General features: G+C 44.2%; 1 protein-coding gene and 3 pseudogenes across 1 annotated transcript; 3 read left to right on the top strand and 1 right to left on the bottom strand.

Annotated features, from left to right (window-relative positions):
• The first annotated feature begins 743 nt into the window (after positions 1-743).
• LOC123048245 (probable amidase At4g34880) lies at positions 744-5,303 on the top strand (annotated as a pseudogene).
• Positions 5,304-8,073: 2,770 nt separating this feature from the next.
• LOC123051057 (probable amidase At4g34880) lies at positions 8,074-10,319 on the top strand. The gene is made up of 4 exons (XM_044473813.1): positions 8,074-8,872; positions 9,091-9,327; positions 9,409-9,598; positions 9,781-10,319. The coding sequence occupies exons 1-4, from the start codon at positions 8,151-8,153 to the stop codon at positions 10,135-10,137; spliced, it is 1,506 nt and encodes a 501-aa protein (XP_044329748.1). The 5' UTR covers positions 8,074-8,150; the 3' UTR covers positions 10,138-10,319.
• Positions 10,320-13,489: 3,170 nt separating this feature from the next.
• On the top strand, positions 13,490-15,657 carry LOC123051062 (probable amidase At4g34880; annotated as a pseudogene).
• A 9,206-nt stretch (positions 15,658-24,863) lies between these two features.
• LOC123055479 (putative serine/threonine-protein kinase-like protein CCR3) lies at positions 24,864-25,663 on the bottom strand (annotated as a pseudogene).
• Positions 25,664-26,237: the final 574 nt, after the last annotated feature.

Raw genomic sequence — 26,237 nt, 5'->3', positions numbered from 1 at the left:
AATGTGTGAGATTGCATTGAGCATATTTTAGTCATCGGAAATAGCGATAAAGGGGAAAAAACCAAAAGAAACGTTTCCTGGCCACATGGCAAAATAGCCAATCACAGATTAGAAAGAAACATATGGTATCATAATCCAACGTCATACCATGTTATGACTATCTCAAACCACGCGGTTGGTGTGGTCAGCTTTTTCAAGTTGATGAGTATGAACCATGCTACATATAGGACACTTCTGGTACGACTTTTGTACAACAGTTATGATCATATCATTCATGAATAAATGAAAGCGCAACATGACCATTAGATTGACTATTGTAAAGAAATCATAGCTAAATATCGTATGCGGAGTAGTTTTGTAATTATTGATGAACCGTGATACACATACAACACTTCTGGTATGATTTTTGTATGACAGTTTTGATCACATCATCCACGAAAGCAGTAGGACCATTGTATTGACGTCGTCCCATATTTTTTTTTTGACCATTTGACTGAATCATAGACGTTCTTCTTCCTTTTTTCGAAAAGAAGGATTGCCTCCGGACTCTGCATCAAGCGATGCATAATAGCCATTTCTTATAAAATGAATAAAGTATCAAAGTGCCAAGACCATCTCAAATAACCAAACAAAGATAAAAAAACAAATAGACACTGCGCGTTGCAGCATGTGCGCTTGCTTGCTTGTATATGATTTGCCAATTGGAGTCCATCGCACGATACAAAGTGAGAAGAAAAATCGAAGGACTCCACATTTCGAAGCAGCTAGCTTGAGCTGAGCTGAGCGCATTTCGACGCGCTCCAGGATGCCTCGGCCGCTCCTGGCAGTCCTCGTCGCCGCCCTCGTGCTCGTCCTCGAGCTCCCCGGTGCCCATGGCTTCCAGATCGAGGAGGCAACCGTGGCCAGCATCCAGATCGGCTTCAACAACGGGAGCCTCACCTCCGTGGAGCTCGTCCGGTTCTACCTGGACCGGATCAGCAACTTCAACCCGCTGCTGCACGCCGTCATTGAGGTCAACCCAGACGCGCTCCGGCAGGCGGCCCGCGCCGACGCCGAGCGCTGCTCCGGCCGCCGCCATCGAGCCATCGGCGCGCTGCACGGCGTGCCCGTCCTGCTCAAGGACAACATCGCCACCTGCGACGCGCTCAACACCACGGCCGGGTCGTTCGCGCTGCTTGGCTCCGTGGTGAGGCGTGACGCCGGCGTGGTGCGCCGGCTGCGGCGCGCCGGCGCCGTGGTGCTCGGCAAGGCGAACATGGACGAGTGGGCCAACTTCCGCAGCTTCTCCGGCGGCGGCTGGAGCGCCCGCGGCGGCAAGGGCAGGGTAACTAAACTAACCTCGTTTGACTCTATCCTTCTAATTAATGAAGAACCGAATGATCTTCTCTTGCTTTCGTTTAGAACCCCTACGTGCTGTCGGCGACGCCGTGTGGGTCGAGCACGGGGTCGGCGATCGCGGCGGCGGCGAGCATGGCGGCGGTGACGCTGGGGACAGAGACCGACGGCTCGATACTCTGCCCGGCGTCGCTGAACTCGGTGGTGGGGATCAAGCCCACGGTGGGGTTGACCAGCCGGGCTGGGGTTATTCCCATCACACCACGCCAAGACACTATCGGGTTAGTGTGATTAAAATATTGTTCAACAATCGTTGAGTTGAAATAGTCACGTGGCCTCTATTCAAACCTTGTGGATCGTATCAAAGCCTTGTGATCTTTTATTCCACCAGCTTCACATTGCCAATATAATATACAGTACTAGCTAGTTGCTCTTTTATTCGTGCAAATGATTGTCATGTCTCTTTATTTTGATTTCCCTGCATATTCACTTTATTATTCCTGATCATCTTAAAGCAATGTATATGTTGGTAGTATACATTCACAAGCAAACCTAAACACCGACATTTTGTTTTTTCATAAGGGTCATGTTGTTTTCTATTGACGTATTACCCTTAAATGCGCTTTAGATTTTTTATTCCTGTAGATACAACATTCTTTTGCTTTATTTTTACGATGCGCAGCTCAAACTCATGGCTGTTGTTTTATTTGCACTGATTTGCCAAAGAAATTTACACCATGTTAAACAAATGGAACTGACATTTTATGAACAACAGGCCGATTTGCCGCACGGTGGCTGATGCAGTCCACGTGCTGGACACCATCGTCGGCTATGATGCTCTCGACGCTATTGCCACGATGCAAGCTTCCAAGTACATCCCTCGTGGTGGATACATGCAGTTCTTGAAAAAAGATGGCCTTAGAGGGAAGAGGATAGGCGTTCCTAATGGTTTCTTCAACTTCCCAAATGGGACGGTGCAACAAATGGTCTACGAGCAACATCTCAGCACAATGAGGTACTTCTTCTGTCTGGGTTAAAAAGGATCATTCGATTTTTGTTGAGTCACGCCTTTTTTAAGTTTCTTTGATTTTATTGAGAAAAATATCAATATTTACAGTATGAAATCAATGTAAATCAATCATGAAATATATGTTCATATTGTATTTTTCCTTAAATCGTATATGCTTCTTTTTATAAATTCAGTCAAACTTAAACAAGTTTAACTGATGACTGAAATCAGCCTTGTCAACCCATATGGATAGAGTACTACTTAGCTAATTTCATTATATTTATTTTTATCATAAAGTGAAATATTTGTCCTCTTCATTTTTAGAGGCACAATGCACCTAATTATTGCTACTTTTGTTTGGGGAAATCGAAACATATGCCATATATGGTGCCATGTCACATCAACTTGTATATTTTTGTTTGGTTTGAAGGAAACAAGGAGCAATCGTGATTGAGAACCTTGACATAGAGAATTTAAGTGTCCTATTGGATTTCCAAAACAATGGCCAACTGATCGCATTACCAGCAGAGTTCAAGTTAAGCCTCAACTCCTATCTGTCAAACTTATTATATTCCCCAGTTCGGTCGCTTGCAGAGATCATAGCTTTCAACAATGCACATCCTGTTGAGGTCAGCTTGATTTAGAGTCAATTATTACTTTTCATGTATTTGTTTCTCATTATGATGCATATTTCCTTTGTAGTGACCTGTTTAGCCTTTTGAGAAACAAGTGCAACTTATCTTGTGATAATTCCATGCCTTGTAGGAAAACATGAAGGAAAATGGTCAAACCGTATTCCTGGTGGCTGAGAACACGACGGGCATCGGTGCCTCGGAGCGAGAGGCGATCAGTCAGTTAAATAAGCTGTCCGCCAACGGGTTGAAGAAGTTGATGAGGGAGCACGAGCTAGACGCCATAGTGACACCTAATAATGCAGCATCCTCGGTGCTCGCCATCGACGGCTTGCCGGCCATCACCGTGCCGGCAGGGTACGGCAAGCTGGGGGTGCCGTTTGGTCTTTGCTTTAGCGGGCTGAGAGGGTATGAACCGAGGCTGATCGAAATGGCGTATGCCTTCGAGCATGTTACCATGGCCAGAAAGATGCCCACATTCTTACCATAGAACTGACAATGAGGAAAGGTTGTGTATGGACTTGTTTATTTTCGTGTCACTATATTTATGCACGTCTATGGTGTAATCATTTTTCACAAACTAGTAGTAGTCGGTAAACATTATAGTTGGGTGTGGGGCCTTCATCTTTGTCTTACCTTCCACGCATTCATCATAGGCCCAAGAAAAGGAAGACGACGCCGAACGCCCAAAACACGGGATACTTCGGGCCCCAATTTTCATAGGATTCCCGCTCAGGGAGCATCTTTCAAACGATGGTCCGACATATGGAAAGTGCTAAGGGCATCTTCAATGGCAACCCACAAAAATCCTCCCGCATCCATCCGCGGACAGGGGGATCAGTCCACGGACACGGATGCGGGAGGCAGCCATCCAACTGTAGCCGCATATATTTTCACAACAACTCGAACCAACCGGACGAAATTCGTTTAGACAAACGGAGTTGACATTTTTATTAACCACCGACCAATTTGCTGCACAGTGGCTGATGCGGTCCACATGCCGAACGCCATCGTCGGCTATGACGCCCTTGACTCTACTGCCACGATGGCAGCTTCCAAGTACATCCCTCAAGGTGGATACATGCAATCGTTGAAAAAAGATGGTCTTAGAGGGAAGAGGATTGGCGTTCCTAATGGCTTCAACTTCCCAAATGGGAATGTGCAACAGATGGTCTACGAGCCACATCTCAACACAACGAGGTACTTCCTCTGTCCGGGTTTACAAGGCTCATTTGATTTGTATTAAGTCATGCCTTTTTAATTTTGTTTTATTTTATTGAGAAAATATCAATATTACAATATGAAATCCAGTAACTAGATCTATCATGAAGTATACTTTCCCGAAATCATAGATGGTAATTTTATTTATCTATACAAGTTTGGTCAAACTTATACAAGTGTAATTCATGGCTTGATAAATGAGCCTTATGACCCCATTTGGATAGAGGGAGTACTAACTAGCTAACTTCAATAATTTTATTTTCATCATAGAAGTGAAATATGTTGGCATATTCATCGTGAGAGGCACAATGCCCCTACTTATGGATCAAAACATTTTCCTTCTGTGGTGTCATATCACACCAACCTGTACATATATTTTTGAAACAAGAACCTCTATATTTTCTGGTTTGAAGGAAACAAGGAGCAATCATGATTGAGAACCTTGACATAGAGAATTTAAGTGTCCTGTTGAATTCTGTGAACAATGGCCAACTGATTGCATTACCAGCAGAGTTCAAGTTAAGCCTCAACTCCTATCTATCAAACTTATTATATTCCCCAGTTCGGTCGCTTGCAGAGATCATAGCTTTCAACAATGCACATCCTATTGAGTTCAACTTGATTTACAGTTAATTATTAGTTTTCATGTATTCGTTTCTCATTGTGATACATATTTTCTTTGTAGTTACAATTTTTTAGCCTTTGGAAAACAAGTGCAATTTAAATTTTGAGAATTGCATGCATGGTAGGAAAAGATGAAGGAAATTGGTCAAACTGTATTCCTGGTGGCTGAGAATACGACCGGCATCGGTGCCTCAGAGCGAGTGGCGATCAGTCAGTTAAACAAGTTGTCCGTCAACGTATTGAAGAAGTTGATGAGGGAGCATGAGCTAGACGCCATCATGACACCTAATAATGCAGCATCTTCGGTGCTCGCCATCGACGGCATGCCGACCATCACCGTACCGGCCGGGTATGGCAAGTAGGGGGTGCCGTTTGGTCTCTGCTTTGGCGGGTTAAGATGGTACGAGGCAAGGCTGATCAAGATGGCGTATGCCTTCGAGCAAGTCACCATGGTCAGGAAGTCGCCTACGTTCTTGCCATAGAAGTGACAATGCGGAAAGGTGGTGTTGGAACTTATATATTTTCATGTCACGGTATTTATGCATGTCTATGATGTAATCATTTTTCTCAAACTAGTAGTTCGTAAACATTACAGTTGGGTGCACGGGCATGACTTCATCTCGCTTCACCTTTTTTTTGAGAGCTCCTCTCGCTTCAGGTGAGGCAGAGCGCAGCCTCGCATCAACAGCTACCAAAATGGGTCGGCCCAGCGGGGTAGAGAGGACTTCAGCGCCTTTTCTATTTTTTCACATTTTGCTTTATTTTTAAGTTTTTCTTATATTTATAAATTTTCTAAATATATCTACTATATAAATAACTTTACATAAAGATTTGATAAAACTTGACCGCCCACATAGAAAAATGTTCCTGATGTATAAAAGAAATGTACGATGTGTATGGAAAAAAGAATACATCAAAACATATATATGAAAAAATGTTAATCATGTATATTCAAAAGTTTAAAAATGTATATAAAACTTTTTTTGATGTGTAAAAAATGTACAATGTGTATGCAAAAATGGACATAAAAAGAATGAATTTTAAAAGATCTATAAATAAAAATTGGATATGTTTTAAAAAAGGAAAAAAGATGAAACTCGGCAAAGAATCGTAAAGAAATCAAAGAAAACCGAAAAAACCTGTGCAAAGAGAAAAAACCAAAATAAACTGAAGAAAAAGGATAAAAAGGTAAACAAGAAACCAGAAACAAAAACAGTGCAAAGAGAAAAAAAACAAAATCACTGAAGAAAAAGGATAAAAAAGTAAAAAAGAAAAAAGAACAAAGAAATCCAAAGAAACCATTAAAGAAACTAAGACGACCGATAAAAAACCCAGAGAAAAAAAATAGTGAAGAAATAGAGAAAACCTGAAAAAAAGAATCATACTAGGGAGCCAAACATAAAGAGTGACGATGTGTCAGAGATGGAGCACACGAAAAAGGGCTGACCCAGTAACATAATATGCAGAGAAAAGTTTCAGACGAGACAATAGGTACTCCGGAATCACTAGTTAAGGGGTACCCCTTGCAAAGGTCACTCCCACCTTCTCTGGCGCTTACAAGAGGCGCATTGTATGTGCGCCACTTGTCGCAACAGGGGAGTTTTCCCATTTGTTGTTGATCTTTGGAATTATATCTCATATTATTAGGTTTCAATGAACTTTCTTTTTCATGAAAAAACCAGAGCGGGAGGCACGACTTTTCTCTGCATTTTTTCACTTTTCAAGTACCACATATCTGTGTATCCTTGAGATGCAAATCTATACTCCTCGTGGAAGCACAAAAATACTCACGATTTTTTCCCTTTCCAAAGAAGTACAGATGTGCTTCGCAGATGCAAATCTGTGCCTCCACGAGAAGCAAATTTGTGCCTCCGTGAGAAAAAGAAATTGATTTTTTTTGCGATTTTTCCCTTCCCGAAAAGTACAGTGCGGAAGAAAATCCATGCCTCCACCAGAAGTACATTTATGCTTCTCGGGGAGGAAAAAAAATTGCACAAAAAGTATCAAGAATTTTTCCGCTTTCGGAGAAGCACCTTGCTTCTTGCGGAACCAAATATGTGCCTCGACGAGTTTTTTTGGAGGCAAAAAGAAATCGTGAAAAAATCATGAGTTTTTTTCCCTACCTGAGAAGCATAAATTTGGTTCTCACGAAAACAAATTCATGCCTTCACAAGAAGCAAATTGTGCTTCTTGAGTAAGCATAAAAGAATTCGGGAGAAAAAAGATATTTTTTGCGATTTTTTTCTCCCCAATCTATGAGAAACCAGGCATAAACCAAAGCCAAAAAAATAGAAAAAGGTACCTTTTATTTAGGTACAAGGCGTACCTTTTAGTTAGGCACTCTCGCTACAAGCGATATATGTTTTTTGGGGGTAATCCGAGATTTATTTACGATCAAAAGCCACAGTTTGTGGGATACATCTTGGATCATGAGAATGGCCTAGCCACACATGTCGTTATGGGCTAAGGAATGAGCAATTTTCGCCAGACTATGTGCCTCAATGTTCGAGTCATGACTCTCATAGGTACAACTACATATAGAATGAGAAGCTCTCTGCCGAATTTCCTTAATCACCGTACCATATCTTCCTCGGTTACCTGTGTTTATATCACCCGCCACTTGCTTGGAGTCAGATGCAATCAGCATCCGCTGAATGTTCAGGTCTTCTGCCAAGGAGAATGCTTCCCTACACGCGATCGCCTCAAAGTGCAGCTGGATCTAGGACGCCTTGTACAACAAGTGCAGAGCTCTCAAGGAAGGCGCCGTGGTCATCCCTGCACACGGCGGCTGCAGCACCTCCTCCGGCCGGTGGCAACAGCCCTGCATCAACATGTATCTTGGCCACATCAACCGGTGGTGCCTTCTGGCGGTTGTTTTTTATAAGCGAGATATGTGCACCACCTTCATCTTTGTATTGCGTTCCGTCTTCATCAAGAGCCCAAGAAGAGGAAGAGCAGGCCAAGAGCCCAAACCAAGTGATACTACCAGCCTCAATTTTCATAGGATTCCAGCGCTTATATCATGGAGAATCTTTTCAAACGATGATGCAACATATGAGGAGTGCTAAAAAGACAAAAAGAACTGAGTGGATCCAACAGACTCGTGGAGCACGCGCAGCTGGCGGCCCCAATTTTCATAGGATTCCCGCCGCTCATGAAGCATCTTTCCAAACGATGATGCAGCATATGGAAAGCGCCAAACAGACAAAAACTGAGTGGAGCACGCGCGGCTGGTCATACTTTACTAATTTATAAAACATCCAGAACTAGCCATAGCCAGGCCACCAACCACACCGACACCGTCTAGTCCAGGGCTCAGCTAAGCAGGCATGGCTTGGCTGCGGCTGCAGGCTGTCGCCGCCGTCCTAGCTCTGCTAGCGGCCGCCGGCGTCACGCACAGCTTCGAGTTCCATGAGGCCACCGTGGACGCCATCCAGCTCGGCTTCCGCAACGGCAGCCTCACCTCGGCCGCCCTCGTCCGGTTCTACCTGGACCAGATCCGCCGCATGAACCCGCTGCTGCACGCCGTCATCGAGGTTAACCCGGACGCGCTCCGGCAGGCAGCACGCGCTGACGCCGAACGCCGTCGCGGCATGGCCACGGGCGCGCTGCATGGGGTCCCCGTCCTGCTCAAGGACAACATCGCCACCTGTGACGCTCTCAACACCACGGCTGGGTCGCTGGCGCTCCTCGGCTCTGTGGTGAAGCGCGACGCCGGCGTGGCGGCCAGGCTGCGGCGCGCTGGCGCCGTGGTGCTCGGCAAGGCCAGCCTCTCCGAGTGGGCCAACTTCCGAAACGTCCACAACGGGTGGAGCGCGCGCGGTGGCCAGACGCGCAACCCGTATGTGTTGTCGTCCGACCCGTGTGGGTCGAGCTCCGGGTCGGGCGTGGCCGCGGCGGCAAACATGGCGGCCGTGACACTGGGTACCGAGACCGACGGCTCCATACTCTGCCCGTCGTCGTTCAACTCCGTGGTCGGCATCAAGCCCACCGTCGGGCTCACCAGCCGCGCCGGCGTCGTCCCCATCACCCCTAGACAAGACAGCGTCGGGTACTTCTCCCCTATATCTTCTTTTTATCCCAATCACCGAGCTTTGAAATTTAGGCAGCATAAAAATCTTGGACCTCACTCACTCAATATAAAATTTCAATTAAGTTTACTCAACTTAAATTTAGTCTGGATTTAACTTGAATCTGACTGGGGATTTTGTGATTTGAAAAAATCATTGGAAATTTGAAATGTTCCGCATGCTATTTGCAATGTTGCAGACCGATGTGTCGGACAGTGTCGGATGCAGTCCACGTGCTGGACGCCATCGTTGGCTACGACAAGCTCGATGCCGCGGCCACTCGAACAGCATCCAAGTACATCCCTCGCGGCGGATATCTTCAGTTCTTGAAGAAGGATGGGCTAAAAGGGAAGAGAATCGGTGTCCCCAATGAATTCTTTCAAGGAGTTGGAGAGAAGCAGATGAGGGTGTACAAACAGCACCTCGCCACAATTAGGTTATCACACTTCAAATCTCCCTGACTAGTGCAAATTATACTTACATGAAACATTGGATTGATTATTAGTTTTCGTTGTAGGAAACACGGAGCCGTGGTGATCGAGAACCTTGACATTGCCACCGGCCGTCAAGATATTGTTTCCAATGAGTGGACTGCCATGCTGACGGAGTTCAAGTTGAGCATAAACGAGTACTTGGCGGACCTGTCCTACTCTCCAGTCCATTCTCTTGCAGGCATCATAGCTTTCAACAAAGCGCATCCTATTGAGGCAAGCATACGGAAAAAAAAAACTCATTCTAGCTTTCATCTCTTCAGTCCTGTTATAGATTCAAACAGTGTAGAATCATGCTGCAGAGGACATCAGGCAATAAAATTCTAACTAGGAGATGGTAGCTAATGGAGTTTATTTTGTATATACTTTCTTAGATATTTTACTTACATTTTGTACAGGAGAGGCTAAAAGATTTCGGGCAACAAAACCTTATCTTAGCCCAAAACACAAATGGCATTGGCCATGTTGAGAGAGCTTGGATCCGCCTGCTGAAGAAGCTCTCCGCGAATGGCCTGGAGAAGATGATGAAGGAGCAACAACTGGACGCGATCGTTGCACCCGAGCATTATGCTTCCAACCATCTCGCCATTGGCGGCCACCCCGGTATCGTTGTGCCAGCTGGGTACAACGAGAAGGGTGTCCCTTTTGGCATATGCTTTGGCGGGCTGCAGGGATATGAGCCGAGGCTGATCGAGATGGCCTATGCTTTCGAGCAGGCTACTGAAGTGAGAAGGCCACCTATGTTCAAGCCTTAGCTAGGTCGCATAACTTTCTTGAGTAGCAACAATGTGACGCACCATGGCCCAAAAAGTCTCCACTTGCACTGTTCTCCCTTAGTGTAAAAGAATAAATCTGAAATGTTACTTTTTGGGCCAACAAGGATTGTATGCAAGTGCTACTCCGAATAAATCGACAATGTGGTTCTAAAGGTGGAGAATTTCTTTTGTACCTATTTTTTGATCTTCTTGTGTATATGTTGTTGACACATATGTTAGTTATGAAACTAAACTTCCATAAGCGAGTACTTTTGCAATACCACTCTGAAATGCTACGGCGGGCTATGGATATCCGCCAAGTTGATCAAACTGGCCTATTCCTTCGAGCATACTACCAAAGTGAGAAGGCCGTCCATGTACAAGCCTTAGCTAGCCAGGTGGCACAATCTAAAAGAACTAGATATAGATTCATGGGTAGCGACAATGTAACACACTACGACACAAAGAGGTTTCACTTATATTTCTGGCCACAAAATCCCAAAACCTAGTATATTACTGCAAAATCGCCACAACAGTTGGAGACACTGCATTTAGTGAGATTTTAGTTTTTTTCTGGTATATTTCGTTGAACATAAATGGCATATAATTAGACTTAAGTAAGCATGTTCATTTAGAGTACCTCAGAATGGATTTAAAATCATCTATTTTAATCATTATAATTTCTCTGTGTAATCTAATCTGATACATAACACCATTCATTACCCCAAAAGGTGTTCACAAAGTAGGATTTCATCCTCTTAACAGGTGAAGCTAAACTGTTTCTAACAAATTAAAGTATATGAGAGGAAAAATAATACAAACAGAGAAAGCAACACAAACAATACATAACCAAATGCAGTATTGAACGCCACCATTTCACAACCGAGCATGAGCACATGAGTAGCCGAACAAGAGCAAGGACGACTCGTGGGCCCAAAGAAGAACCAAACCACGCCTCCTGGAGAAACCACCGAAAAATCCGCAATGCCTTTTCAAATATGTCGTTTCATAGTGCCACGACCGAGGGGTGCCGCAGGACACCGGAAGTCAGCCCATCATGCCGTCCTAGGACCCCAAGCTATTTTACGGCCCCATTTTCAAAGCAGCCTTTGGGCCCTCTAGAAGGAAGGAACCGACATCCCTGCAATGCAAGACAAGGAGGCCAGATCATTATGGGCTCGTGTCAGCCGCCTTAGATACTAGCTAGGATTCTTGTAAACCCTAGCCCCGGGCACCCTTTATAAGATGAGGCATGTCTAGTTGATAAGCACTCGGTCTTCACCCTTCTGTATACCTACGATCATTATGAGCTCCCATTTACTCATTGTACCCCATCCAATAAATACAATAAAAGAAGGAGTAGGGTTTTATCTCCACCGTGAGGGCTTGAACCTGGGTAAATCGATCTCATGTTTTCCCTCTAGACTTTTCAGGTAGTCACGGTACCCTACCGAAAGGTCTGCCGGAATCTACACCGAGAGTAGCGTGCCAGGCACGTGTCGTTCTTGTGGAACTGGCATCCAGATGAGATCTTCCAACAACTTCTGCATCTACACGTCGGGTTAGATTTTCACTTTTGGTTCAATAACTTTTGTTGCTAACTTTGTGGGCTGCCTTGAGTCTGCCGAGACCTTCTTTGCATGCCAAGTTTTCTTCTTTGACAACCTGGAATTCGTCGTCGACTTACGTGGTGAGCCTGTTCTATGCGGCCCAGTTCTCTATCGGCCACATGAAGAAGGAGCGGTCTTCTGCCACCCACCTGCCAGCCACTTCATCACCAATCAATCCACGACTTCCTCGAGGGGCATGACGAGCCTGAGGACGATTGACATGTCTCCAACGTATCTACTTTTTCAAACACTTTTATTATTGTTTTTGGCCTCTAATTTGTAAGATTTGAATGAAACTAATCCGGACTGAAGTTGTTTTAAGTGGAACAACCATGGTGTTGTACTTGTGCAGAAATAAAAGTACTCGAAATTGGTCGGGGATTTTTGGAGAATTATTTTGGAATATTTAAGGAACTTTGGAGCAAAGATGGCTCAGAGGGGGGCCGCCACACGGCCTGATGTGGCCGCGCCACTTGGCCGTGTGGGGCCCTTGGCCACCGCCTGACAATGATTCTACCGTCATAAATTATTATATATGCCGAAAAAAGCAAAAATATTTACCAGAACTTTTCGCGATATGGAGACACCGCCACCTCCCGTTCTTCCCCTAAAGTCCGTTTCTGGCTCCAGAGAAGGGAGTCGTCACCATCTTCATCACAAACCCTTCCTCATCCAATTTCATGATGCTCACATCCATGTGTGAAGAATTCTTCTGTAGGCATATGGAGGTAGATGACATTTGGATGAGATTTCATATGTAATCGATGTCAGATTTGTTACGGCTTGATGCCTAGTATCCACTTTGTTTTGGGATTGATCTTGCTATGACATTCTTATGCTTAATGTTTGTCACTAGGGTCCGAGTGCCATGATTTCAGATATGAAATCTCTATGTTTCCATGAATATATTTGTGTACTTGATCTCATCTGCAAGTTGTACGCACCTATTACTTTCTGAACCCTAGACCTCAAAGTGGAAACAATTGGAATATCAACGTGCATGACTTTAACTTGAGGATTACATGTATTCACAGTACCTGAATGCTTTGTTCCGCTTCTCTATTAAAAGGAGCATTGTAATTACTCTTAGTTTCCATTAGAACCTGCTGTACGGTAGGGTATGGCAAAGAATATTATGCAAGTTCTTATCATAAGCACGTATAACTATATATGAAATGGATGCCTACATATGATTGATAAACTGGAGCTAGTTTGTTGTCGCTCTACATTATGGCCATTGCATATTGAATCTAATCCGAACAACCCACCGCTTACAACATGCCTACGCTTTTACTGCTATTGTTTCCATTACATTCACTACTGTCGCGCTATGGTACTACCCTGCAAACTTGTTACTATTTCAGCTACTGCAACTTTACCACTACTGCTATTGTATTACCGTGTTACTAATAAATTGCTGCAGGCAAGTTATTTCCACGCGTGATTGAATAGGTAACTCAACTCTTAAGGCTTATAAATATATTCTTTGGCACTTCTCGTTCTGTCAGAAATTTGTACTTTGAAAACGAGCTGAGCACCGTTGGCAATTTTCAGAGTCTCGAGTTTGTACCTCTTTTTTTGTACATGGTAAAATAGGATTCCCACTTGTGGAGCATCTTTCTTTTAGATAATGCAGCGTCTGAAAAGTAGTAAAATTAGACAGGCAGCCAGGAAAAAAAGTGAGTGGAATATAGACAAACTCATGGGGGGGCCTCTGAACAAAGGCTAAAGGCGACCACCATGAAAATACACAAACGAGCAGACAAGCTCAGGCCACACCGACTCCACTGCCACCGTTTAGCTAAGCTAACATCATGGCTTCGCTGCAGCTGCAAGCTGCTGCTGCCGTCCTGGCTCTGGTGGCCGGCGCCGGTGCCGCGCACAGCTTCGTGTTCCACGAGGCCACCGTCGACGCCATCCAGCTCGGCTTCAGCAACGACACTCTGACCTCGACGGCGCTCGTCCGATTCTACCTGGACCAGATCGGCCGCCTCAACCCGCTGTTGCACGCCGTCATCGAGGTCAACCCGGACGCGCTCCGGCATGCGAAGCACGCCGATGCAGATCGACGCTCCTCTGGCAATGCCACTGGCTCGCTGCACGGCGTCCCCGTCCTGCTCAAGGACAACATCGCGACCCGCGATGCGCTCAACATGACGGCCAGCTCCTTCGCGCTGCTCGGCTCCGTGGTGAGGCGGGACACCGGCGTGGTGGCCCGGCTGCGCGCGCCGGCGCCGTGGTGCTCGGCAAGGCCAGCCTGTCTGAGTGGGCCAGCTTCCACCAAGTCGACGACGGGTGGAGCGCCCGCGGCGGCCAGGCGCGGAACCCGTACGTGCTGACGTCCACCCCCTGCGGGTCGAGCACCGGGTCGGGCGTTGCCGCGGCGGCGAACATGGCGGCCGTGATGCTGGGTACAGAGATGGACGGCTACAAACTCTGCCCGTCGTCGTTCAACTCCGTGGTCGGCATCAATCCCACCCTCGGTCTCACCAGCCGCGCCGGCGTCGTCCCCATCACCCTGTTGCAGGATACCGTCGGCGTCGGGTAACCCTTCCTGTCCTCCTAATTGGTGACAGGAATGTTTCAGATCCCGATCTATAAAATTCACTTATTTTGCATAATTTAAATTTAGTTTGTGTTTAATTTGAATCTCGTCAGAATTTTGGGATTACAAATATTTTCATTGGAATTTACAAAATGTTCATGCGAGAAAAAAACTTAAAAATTCCGAAAATTCCATTGGAAATTCAAAATGTTCAACGTTCAATTTGCAATGCAGACCGATGTGCCAAACGGTGTTAGACGCCATCGTCGGCTATGACCCGCATGACGCCGCGGCCACCGGAGCAGCATCCAAGTACATCCCTCGCGGCGGGTCCGCACAATTCCTGAAGAAAGACGGGTTGATGGGGAAAAGGATCGGCGTCCTCAATGGCTTCTTCCAAGGATATAGACAGCCACGACTGAATGTGTAGAAGCAGCACCTAGCCACAATGAGGTGCAGACAATTTAGGTTTCACAGTCGATCGATGAATATGACAAACATCAGACTAGCTTAAAGAATAGATCATTAATTGAATCTTGATTATTCCAAATGGAAACTCGGAGCCGTGGTGATCGAGAACCTGGACATCACCGTCGATATTGGATCCAACGAGGGGATCGCGATGCAAGCAGAGTTCAAGCTAAGCCTGAACGCGTATTTGGCAGACTTGGTCTCATCTCCGGTCCGCTCCCTCACCCAAGTTATAGCATTCAACAACGCACATCCCATAGAGGTAACACAGTATATATAGCTTCAGAAGTGTTCAATCTTTACTCTTCCAAAGTGTCATAAAATTGTCTACTCAGTTAACCCATGAATATTTTGGGCACTTACTTATCCCACGAACCTCAGACTGAGAGTCCATGTTTGCTGCTGGAGAGGATGAAAGATTTCGGGCAGAGTAACCTTATTGCAGCCGAGGATACAAATGGAATTGGCCCTGTGGAGGGAGCCGCAATCGGGCGCCTGAAGGAGCTGAACACGGATGGACTGGAGAAACTGATGAAGGAGCACCAACTGGTTGCGATCCTGGCGCCCAACGACGACGCTTCCAGCCTTCTCGCCATCGGCGGCAACCCTTGCATCGTTGTGCCGGTGGGGTATGACGAGCAGGGTGTCCCCTTTGGCATATGCTTTGGCGGGCTGAAAGTGTACGAGCCGAGGCTGATCGAGATGGCATATGCTTTCGAGCAGGCTACCAAAGTGAGGAGGCCACCAATGTTCAAGCCCTAGCTAAATATAACTTCTTGAGTAGAGTAGTGGTAATTTAACACTACGGCTCAAAAAGGCTCCACTTACACTTTTCTTTTTTCGGGCCAAAAATAAACCTGATAGTATTATTCTTGGGCAAGCAATCAACACTGAATAAACAAGCAATGTGGTACTGAAGGTGGAGAGACTACACTCTGTAAGCTTTTGTTTTAAGAGATAAATCATGATAAATTTAAGAGATAAATCATGATAATGAGCTGACATCAAATCGATGCTGGGAGAATCTGATGATGCATAAATATCCCCTAGTTTCTATTAGGACCCCGCTGCCACGGGAGGGTAGGACAAAAGATGTCATGCAAGTTCTTTTTCATAAGCACGTATGACTATATTCGGAATACATGCCTATATTATATTGATGAATTAGAGTTAGTTCTGTGTCACCCTAGGTTATAACTATTGCATGATGAATGCCATTCGACATAATTATCTATCACTAATCCATTGCCTACGAGCTTTTCACAGATTGATCTTTGCTATGTTACTTTTTTGTTGCCATTGTTACAATTGCTACAAAACTGGTGCTGTTACTTTTGTCACTGTTACCGTTACTTCCATACTACTTTGCTACTAAATACTTTGCTGCAGATATTAAGTTTTTCAGGTGTGGTTGAATTGACAACTCAGCTGCTAATACTTAGAATATTCTTTGGCTCCCCTTGTGTCGAATCAATAAATTTGGGTTGAATACTCTACCCTTGAAAACGGTTGCGATCATCTATACTTGTGGGTTATCACTACAACTTTTGTTTCTCTTGAGATTGGTCGTTTTGTTTGTCCTGATGCCACACCCAACATTATTTGTATCCCCAACACCATTTTAGTCTATCTAGTTTAAAAAAGGGAAAAAGAAACAATTCATTATAGCCGCGTCATCGGGTTCCCGTCGCCTTGAGATGTGCATCCTCCAGCACACGCACATTGAACTTGAAGGGGAACTCTACCCCGATAAGAGGAGCATCAGCACCCAGTTTCAATTCATATGAAATTGATAAGACAACCCGATCCAAAATCAGTTCAATGGGAACTCTTCCCCCAGGCTTTCAATCTCAAAAAGTCTGCCCACACTACCTATCCGTATTACATTTTCAGCATACAAAACTGCAACTGAGAGCAAAGAAACTGAAAGGTGACCATACCGCCAAGCCAAGAACATGAATCCATCCGCAAACCGCAGTACATCCTACAACAGACTTGTAAGCTACACGGCGATATAGCTGGACATCGTCATTATATTTTTCCTGAAGAAACTGCTTGCAAGGATAGGAGGAATGGCCTTCAACCATTTTGAAACCTCAGCACCAAGGACGGAATGACTCTTGAAAAATAGGTAGAATCAACATGGCACTTGGTGAAATTTGCTCTTTATGTATGTTCATAGAAAATTTATTTACATGTTGGTATAGGACAAACAGAGTCGATTGACTGGTAGGAATGGGGATAAAAATGAAACTAGATCATGGTTGGGTTCTGATTATGAGAAAATTTCTTCAGATCCAAAAATGATGGGGGCTATTGAGGATAAAAATAGAGAGAATATGAGAGATATTGCCTACAGCAATTCTGCCAGAAAAATTACTCAGAGTGATGGCACTAGTTCCATTAGAGAATCAAGTTGCAAGGTCGATCCAGACCTGGCTAGAAGAAGCATTTATATGGCTGAGAAATGAATAGTGTTAATTTTGCGCATATTCCTAATTTCTGGTCTAGCGAAGAAGTGTATCTAGATGATATGGTCTTTATTGGATGCCATGTTATAATTCCTGATGAGACGATGAGTAAAAATGAGATGTCTCTCCCCGATTGAGGCGAAAATACATCAAAAAAAGACATGGAAAAAGTGGACAAAACAAAAGGGGAAGCGGGTTTTAGCAATACGCTTTCCCGAGCTTTCCTACCTATAAATAGTATGCCTCTCCTCTGCTTTGAGAGAGAGTGTGACCCCCTTGAGGACTTAGGGTTTCCCCTTCCCACGCCGCCGCTTGGTGAGAGGGAAGAAGGAGAGAAGATGAACCGAGGGCCTGGTGGATATCGGGGAGGAGGAAGATTTAATAGAGGGGAAGAGATAGTTTCCAGTATAGAAGGAAGGAAGAGGACCTAGATAGATTCAGAGAGACCTACCCCAACAATGAGAGAGGCGGTGGGAGATTCGGATACAGAGAAGGATCGAGGAAATCTGATCAGCAGGGGGAGGAAGAGAAGAGAAAGATGGCAGATCTGAGGTTGCCTGTGAGCTCCAAGGAAGAAACTGTGAAGAGATTGGAAGAGGAACATATGAAAAGGGAGCTTAAGGGCAAAGATGATGTCGCGGCACTGGCTTCTCCTTTTGATCTGATCCAACAGCAGCAGTGGTTCGGGGCCTTGATGGCCCAGATGGCCCAACAAAAGATAGAAAGCACATCTGGGGGAGGAATCGTTGTCCTCCCTGGAAGCAGTCAAGGCAATTTACCTGATGAGACCAAAAGAGTGCTTGCTGGAGGGAAAGAATACATGGAAAAAGTGAAGTTGACGTAGATATGGGAAATAAACAAGGGCAGAAAGGCTGGAGTCAGAACAACAGGTTTGGGCAGAGAGAGAATATGGATAAAAACAAAGCTGGGGGTAACTTCAGAATGATTTGCAATAAGTGCAAAGACACCAGACATCTGACTAGAGACTGCAAGTTTCCTAATTGCATCATTTGTGGCAAGAACTCCCATGTTACTGAGGAATGTGCATGGCTGAAGCAAATCAAACCTACCCCAAAGTTTCTTGGATATGCTACCAGAGGTCTTGGTGTGCTGCTGGTGCAAAATTCTAAAGAGGTGGTCAGTAGTGAATAGACTAATCCTATGGCCATTGTGCACATTTCTTCAGGGGAGATCAATGAAACACAGTTCCTGGAGGGTTTCAATTACATGTTCAGTTGGAACTGGCAGTGGAGATGCAAAAAACATGGAGATAGAGCTTATTTGATGAGATTCCCTAGCAAGAGAAGCTGACAGAGCTCCACAAATTTGGAAACTTTAACTTGCTGGGAACCAATGCTGTGATCAATGTAGACAGTTGGACCTATGACACTCAGGCCGTTGTCAAACTACACACAGTGTGGGTACAGTTTGGAAAAATCCTTGAGTGCTTTAGGCACTTTTTTGGAATGTGTGAGGTGGCTGCTTCTATTGGTCCTGTCTTAGAAATTGATATGACCACTATCCTGAAAGAAAAAATTAGTGCTAAAGTGGGAGTCAGAGATTATGAAAAAATACCCCACCATACTGAGATAACTGACAAGGACCTGATGATTTACATAATCAGTATGGAGTTAGAAGAGGTGGTTGAACAGGGGTGGTATGAAGAAAAAAGGAAGTTTGAGAACATGGAGACTGAATCATACAAAATAGCAATGGGAGGCCAGAAAAAAATTAAGATTGGAGAAATGGGTTTAAGGAAAATATCTCTCTGGGAAGTGTGGGGCTCAAACAATTTGAAAAAATGCAACAGAAAAATGAGAAAATATTGAAGATACAGAAAGATTACCTGTTGGAAGTGGGTTTGAGAAAGAAAGTTGAGGCTGAGCTAGACAAAGTTTTAAAAAAATTCCAAGAGGTTGAAGAAATCAGATGCAGAAATGATGTCTGGAGAGCTGTGGAGGAAAAGAAGAATACTAATTGGGAAATAGAGAAGAAGAATTTGCTAGAAATGATTCAAGGCCAACAAGAGCTTATTAACAAGTGCATGGAAAAAATTGATGCTTGGGAAGATAAAGATATATATGGAGAAGACTTAGGTGAGAAAAATGAGCTTGAGTCTGAAACTCCACAGGACCACATTGCTGAAGATGCATATGCAGAACCAGTGGATTATTCAGCAAGCCAAGACTCGATGGAATCCCTAGGCTCAAAATTAGGAATTCACAAAAAGGAGGAAAATGACAAGGACAAAGATAAAGATGGACCTACTAGAAGAAGTGACAGAAACATGGACAAGAAAGACTCTAAAATAGAAGATCTGGCCAAGGAAAGGGCTGCTGAAAAAGACAATTATGGTAAGAGCTCTACTCTTTCAAATGAAAAAATTTCTTTATATGATATGGCAAGCAAAGTTGGGATTGATTTGGGGTGTGCTTTAGATTTGGTTGCACATAATCTAGACCTAATCTCTAATATGGAACAGGGTAGAAGATATATATATATATATATATATATATATATATATATATATATATATATATATATCCAAAATTCAATTAATAAAAATAGGGAGGAGAAAAAAGATGACTCTCCAAGTCTCATTGACATTGGAGATGTTGAATTGGAAGATTTGTATTCAGAAGGAGATAACACTGGGGATGATGTAGAACAAGAACACTATGATAAATTAAAAAAGATTTTTTTCTAGTAACAGAAAAATGAGAGGTGTGATGCCGGCCTTTGGAGCTGGAGAAAAATCCATCTTGAGTGGAGGGAACAAGGGGAGGAAAAATAAAAGGAAAAAAATGAGAGGCCTATTTTGGAATATGAGAGGAATTGGGCAAGATATTGAAAAGAATTTTATTAGAGATACCATCCTGGAGAAACAACTGGATTTTGTTGGACTCCAGGAAACTATTAGAAGTGATTTTACAAAAAATGAGTTGCATAACCTTGCTGGAGGGAGAAATTTCCTCTGGGAATGGATTGCCCCTAGAGGGAAATCTTGTGGAATCTTAGTAGGGATCAACAATGACTGTTTTGATGTGATACAGGTAGAAAAGAGAAATTATTTTGTTAAAATTCATTTGTTTGACAAAATAGCTAAATTTAGCTGGAATCTAGTTACAGTTTAGGGTGATGCTCAAAAAGATGGGAAAGCAGCCTTCTTAGCTGAGCTTTCTAGATTTTATCAAGATAATCCACAACCTTGTGTGATTGGAGGTGACTTTAATCTTATCAGAAACAGTTCTGAAAAGAACAAACCTGAAGGACTGGATCATTTTAGCTTTGTCTTTAATGCTATTATTGAACATGCTGGGCTCAGAGACCTCCCTTTGAATGGAAGGAAGTACACCTGGGCAAATAATCTGTCTAAGCCCACATATGAGAAACTTGACAGAATTTTAATCTGCCCTGATTGGGAAGACAAATACCCCCTGGCCATGGTGAATGCCATGGAAAGGGAGATATCTAACCACACCCCTTTGTTGTTAGACACTGGTGACCACAAAAAAAGCCAGTCCATTTTCAGATTTGAAAATGCCTGGATGCTTATGGAAGGGTTTAAAGATTTTGTGGAAAAAAATTGGAATATTAAATGTAAAGGATCTAGCTTAGACAGGTGGCAAATTAAAATGAGAAACATTAGACAGAAAATCAGAGGATGGATTATCAATGCAAATGCTGCTTACAGAAAAAGGAAGAAAGAATTGCTAGAGCTATTAGATGAGATAGACAAAAAAGCTGAAAATAATGGTCTTAGTGCACAAGATAGAGAGATTCAGAAGAATTGGAGGAAAGAACTGAAAGATATCCTTAAGATGGAGGAAATTAAATGGCAGCAAAGATATAAAGATAGAGAGATAAAGGAGGGAGACTCTAACACTAGATACTACCATGCCAAGGTTAATGGCAGAAGAAGGAAAAATAGGATAACAACTCTAGAACATGAGGGGGAGCTCATTGAGGGTGATGCTAAACTCATGGAACACATTACCAATTACTATAAAACCCTATTTGGTCAAGCTGACAAGTCTAGCATTAACTTGGACATCCAAAACCCTGAGGGTATTTCCCCACAGGAAGAATCTGATTTGATCAAACCTTTTAGTGTAGAAGAGATCAGGGATGTGGTTTTCAACATGGAGAAAAACAAAAGTCCAGGCCCTGATGGATTTGCTGTAGATTTCTACCAGCATTTTTGGGAGTTGCTCAAGATAGACTTAAAAGAAATTTTAGATGATTTTCATAGTGGCAAAGTTGACTTGGCCAGATTGAATTATGGGATTATTACCCTAGTACCAAAGGTTAAAGATGCTAGACAAATTCAAAAGTTTACGCCAATTTGTCTCTTGAATGTCAGTTTCAAGATTATCACTAAAGTGGTGATGAACAGACTGAGCAAGGTAGTTAACCCAATTATTTCTCCAATTCAAACTGCCTTTGTGAAAGGTAGATATGTTATGGAGGGTGTTGTGATACTACGTGAGGCTCTTAATTCTATTCACACTAAAAAAACAAAGTGCTATGCTATTCAAAGTTGATTTTGAAAAAGCATATGACAAAATCAAATGGCCCTTTGTCCATAAGATGCTCAAATTAGAAAAATTCCCTGATAAATGGTGTGACTGGGTAATGCACACGATGAGGGGGGGGGGCATGTTTGATTCAAAGTAAACGATGACATAGGTCCTTACTTCAAAACGTTTAAAGGGCTTAGACAGGGTGATTCTTTATCTCCCCTGTTGTTTGATCTTGCAGTTGATGCCCTTGCCATTATTTTAGATAAAGCTAGAATGGAAGGGTTTGTGAAAGGGGTACTTACTGATTACCATGAAAATGGGGTCAATATGTTACAATATGCGGATGACACTATCTTCCCGATTCAAGATGATGAAAATTCTGCTAGGAATCTGAAATTTATTTTAACTGCTTTTGAACAGATGTCTGGCCTAACAATAAATTTTCATCAAAGTGAAATATTGTTGTTTGGGGGAGCTATAGAGAGAAAAGATTTATATCAGGTCATTTTCACCTGCATTCTGGGAGAGACACCCCTGAAATATCTTGGCTTACCTGTGTCCAACAAAAGAATTAGAAATAAAATGCGGAAAAATGTAACTGAGAAAATTGAGAAAAGATGTGCCTGTTGGCAGGGTAGACTACTAAATATTGCAGGTAGAGTCACTTTGGTGTAGTCCTGCTTATCCAATATTCCTATATACATGATGTCCTTTTATCTTTTACCAGCTGGAGTTAGGAAAAAAATAGATTTCTACAGATCCAGGATGGTATGGCAATCAGAAGAGGATAAAAGGAAGTACCACCTGGTGAACTGGAAAACTTGTTGTCTTCCAAAACAGCAAGGGGGGCTGGGGATTACCAACATTGAGATGTTTAACATTGCTTTGATAGCTAAGTGGTTGTGGAAAATAGAGAACGATGAGGGTTTTTGGCAGGTATTATCAAAAAAATGCAGGGGACAATTGTCTCTCTGGAATCAAACATAAAAGTGGGGACTCCCAGTTTTGGTCTAATATCTTGGAAGTTAGAAAATACTTCTACCCACATATTAAGAAAAAATTGGGGGATGAAAAAAATACTAGGTTTTGGAAGATTGGTGGGTAGGGGATAAACCTCTTAAAGAGGCTTACCCTTCTTTATTCTTTATTAGTAATGATCATGGGATAACAGTTAGAGATGCTGTTGATAAAGGTTGGAGTGGTTTTACTTTAAGGAGATCACTTTATGTGACACTGAGCAACTTTGGAATAGCATGAAAGTGAGATGTGAGGAAGTTCTGATGCATGGGGGTAGAGATAAACCTCTGTGGATGCTGACCACTGATAGAAAGTTTTTTGTCAAGTCTTTATACAGACATTTGATTAAGATTGATGTGGGGTTTCCCAGGAAATTCTTGTGGAAAATTAAAGTTCCTGCTAAAATTAGATTCTTCCTATGGCTTATGGCGAGGAAAAGCGTACTTACTAGAGATAACTTGTTAAAAAGAGGGTGGAAAGGAGATAAACATTGCGTGTTCTGCGGTAAAGATGAAACAATTGATCACTTGTTTTACTCTTGCTCGGTAGCCAAATTATCTGGGCATTAGTAAGATGCGCGTTTGATTTAAAATGTACTCCTAGAGACCTTGATGATTGTCCTGGAAACTGGCTTAAAAATTTCTAGAAAGATAGTAAGAAGCTTGTACTGGTTGGCATCTTAGCGCTGTTATGGGCGATTTGGAGATGCAAAAATGATATTATATTTGATAGAAAAAAAATTCTGACCCAATGGGAATTGTGAAAATGCTATGTGGATGGATTTCTGACTGGGCTATTTTGCAGAAAAGGGACCCAGAGGTAAAAATGTTGATGCTGGGGGCAAAACTCATCGTGCAAGTAGCAAATGATGTCTACAAGGCTGCGCAAGGTTGGCGTTTTGGAGTTCTTCGAATTCAGCAGTGACAAGAATGAAAATCCCTCTTCTTTTGGTGCTCCAACGAAGTGAAGCGGGGGGACTACGTATGCGGCTCATCCTCTGGGGCCTGGCTCCCGGCTTCTTTTCTTTCGGTAGCTCCTTCTTGGCTTTGTTTTACTTTGAGACTCTTTATGGCTTTTAATAGGACTAGCTTAAGTTGTGCGGGTTTAAAAACATATCAGATGCTGTTTCGCTGGTTTCTTTAATGGAAATCGGAGGGGAAACCCTCTGTTGCTCAAAAAAAAATGTTGGTATAGGAGAGGTCGAAAGATTTTGGGCAGCCCGACCTTATCGCGGGCCAAAACACAAACGGCATTGGCACCGTGGAGAGAGCCACGATCCGGTGTCTGAAGGAGCTGAACGCGAATGGGCTGGAGAATCTGATGAAGTAACGCCAACTGGACGCCATTGTGGCACCTAACAGCGATATATATTTCTAGCCTTCTCGCCATCGGTGGTCACCCTGGCATCGTTGTGTCGGCGGGTTACAATGAGAAAGGGGTCCCCTTCGGGATATGCTTGGGTGGGTTGCAGGGGTACGAGCCGAGGCTGATCGAGATGGCCTATGGTTTCGAGCAGGCTACCAAAGTTAGGAGGCAACCCATGTTGAAGCCCTAGCTGAATATAACTTCTTGAGCAGCGACAATGGGATAATTTCTTGAGTAGCGACAGTGTAACACGAGGGCTAAAAAAAGGCTCCACTTACAGTTAGGAGGCCACCCATGTTCAAACCCTGGAAGTATTACTTATTGGGTCAGGAAGTAACTCTGAACAAACTAGCAATGTGGCACTAAAGGTGAAACAACAGGCACCATCTACAGGTAACCAACAGAGTACTCCAGCCAACGTCGCCGCAAAAGAAAGCACGTCCATCTCCCCATTACGCTTCACTGGGACAAGAAAGCAATTGAGGGACACGTTGGACTTGTCGCACAAGAACTGATTTGATTTATTTGTTCTAATAATTTCGATAAAAGGACCATCAGCCCCCAAATTTCATTTCATTTCATTTGAAATTGATAAGACAACCAGATCCAAGATCAGCTGAAGGGGACGACACTACCTTATTACAGTTTCTGAGTTTCTGCATACAAGACTGCAACTCTTCTACAAAGAAGCAGAAAGCAGTGCATCCTACATCAGGCTTCTAAACTACGGCGACGACACTACCTTACATCTATAACGACATCCGCAGCATCGGAATATATAGTAGCCTGCCGATGACACGCTCCTGGCATGTGGCGAGTCCGGTCGGAGGTAAACTTTTTCAAAGAAGGGCCACAAACCTGACTCGCCAACTGAACCTGGCCCATCTCTACAGATCAATTCATGCACCCTCTCGAGGTTGACTAGGATGCCTGATATGGCCGGCCGGTCCTCCCAGGCCAACTTGACGCAACATCGTGCAATCTGTGCCACACGCTTCAGTGCCTGCAACTGCCATGGCGTTGGCTCCGGTAAAAGTCGCCTATCCAGCAACTCCTCAATATTACCAGCCTCAATGATGGGGAGTGCAAAGGATGCCAGTTCTACATACATCTCCTCTTCTAGGGAAACCGACCTTTTTCCCTGTCAGAACCTCAAGCATCACCATGCCCAGGCTGCACACGTCGCTCGCCGGCTTCAAAAGACCCGTGTGGACGTACTCAGGGGCGGCGTACCCATATGTGCCTACAATGGGGAGCTCCAACCCCTCCTCACTCGCCATGTCCCAGGTTATCGACAAGCCGAATTTCCGATACACGCGGCACCCAGCTCGCGTAAAAAAGGATGTTACTCGGCTTGATGTCCCGATGGATGATCAGAGGGCTGGCATGACAGTGCAGGTGCTCGATGGCGCGCGACACGCCGAGGAGCACATCAATGCGCATCTTCCAGGACACCCTCACCGGCGACAGCATGGAGGAGCCCTGATTAGCGTACAGTTGGTCGAAGAGATTGCCGTTCTCCATGTACTCGTAGACGATAAGCCTCTCTGGCTCTTCTGGCTCCTTTCTCCTCCTTGTTAGTAGGCCCTTTTTCTTTTCTTTTGCGGGGTGGTTAACAGGCGCTTGTCCTTGCTCACACTCACACACGATCCAAGGAGATGGATGATGTGTTTGTGTTGGAGCCGTGGTAGGGTATGAATGCCATTATGGAGAACTCATTGTTATTGATGCGCTTGATGGCCATCTCTCGCCCATTGTAATTTGTAAAGCCTGCCCCTCTACACCTTTCCGGAGGCGCCTTCACCGATCAGGGTGCCCCGCCAGCCGCCGCCAAAAGTCGCGCGCGAGAGAGGGGAGGGCTTCAACGATGGGTGAAGGCAGTGAAGCCGTGGTCTGCGGGGCGAGGGCGGCTTCGAGGAAGCTCTCTGGAAGACCGCTGCTGCTCCCACACGGTTGTCCATGGCGACGGTACGGTGACGCCGTCTCGCTTTCTCTCTACGGTGCTCAGCTACGGCGGTCTCTCTCAGGCGATCCCAACGCTTATCTCTTCTTGGACCTCGGTGTAATTTCTGGTTTCTTTGGGGTGCTAGTACTCCTG

The sequence above is a fragment of the Triticum aestivum genome, chromosome 2D, assembly GCF_018294505.1.
Source record: "Triticum aestivum cultivar Chinese Spring chromosome 2D, IWGSC CS RefSeq v2.1, whole genome shotgun sequence".
NCBI classification, from domain to species: Eukaryota; Viridiplantae; Streptophyta; class Magnoliopsida; order Poales; family Poaceae; genus Triticum; species Triticum aestivum.
This window is presented reverse-complemented; position numbering and strand designations above follow the sequence as displayed.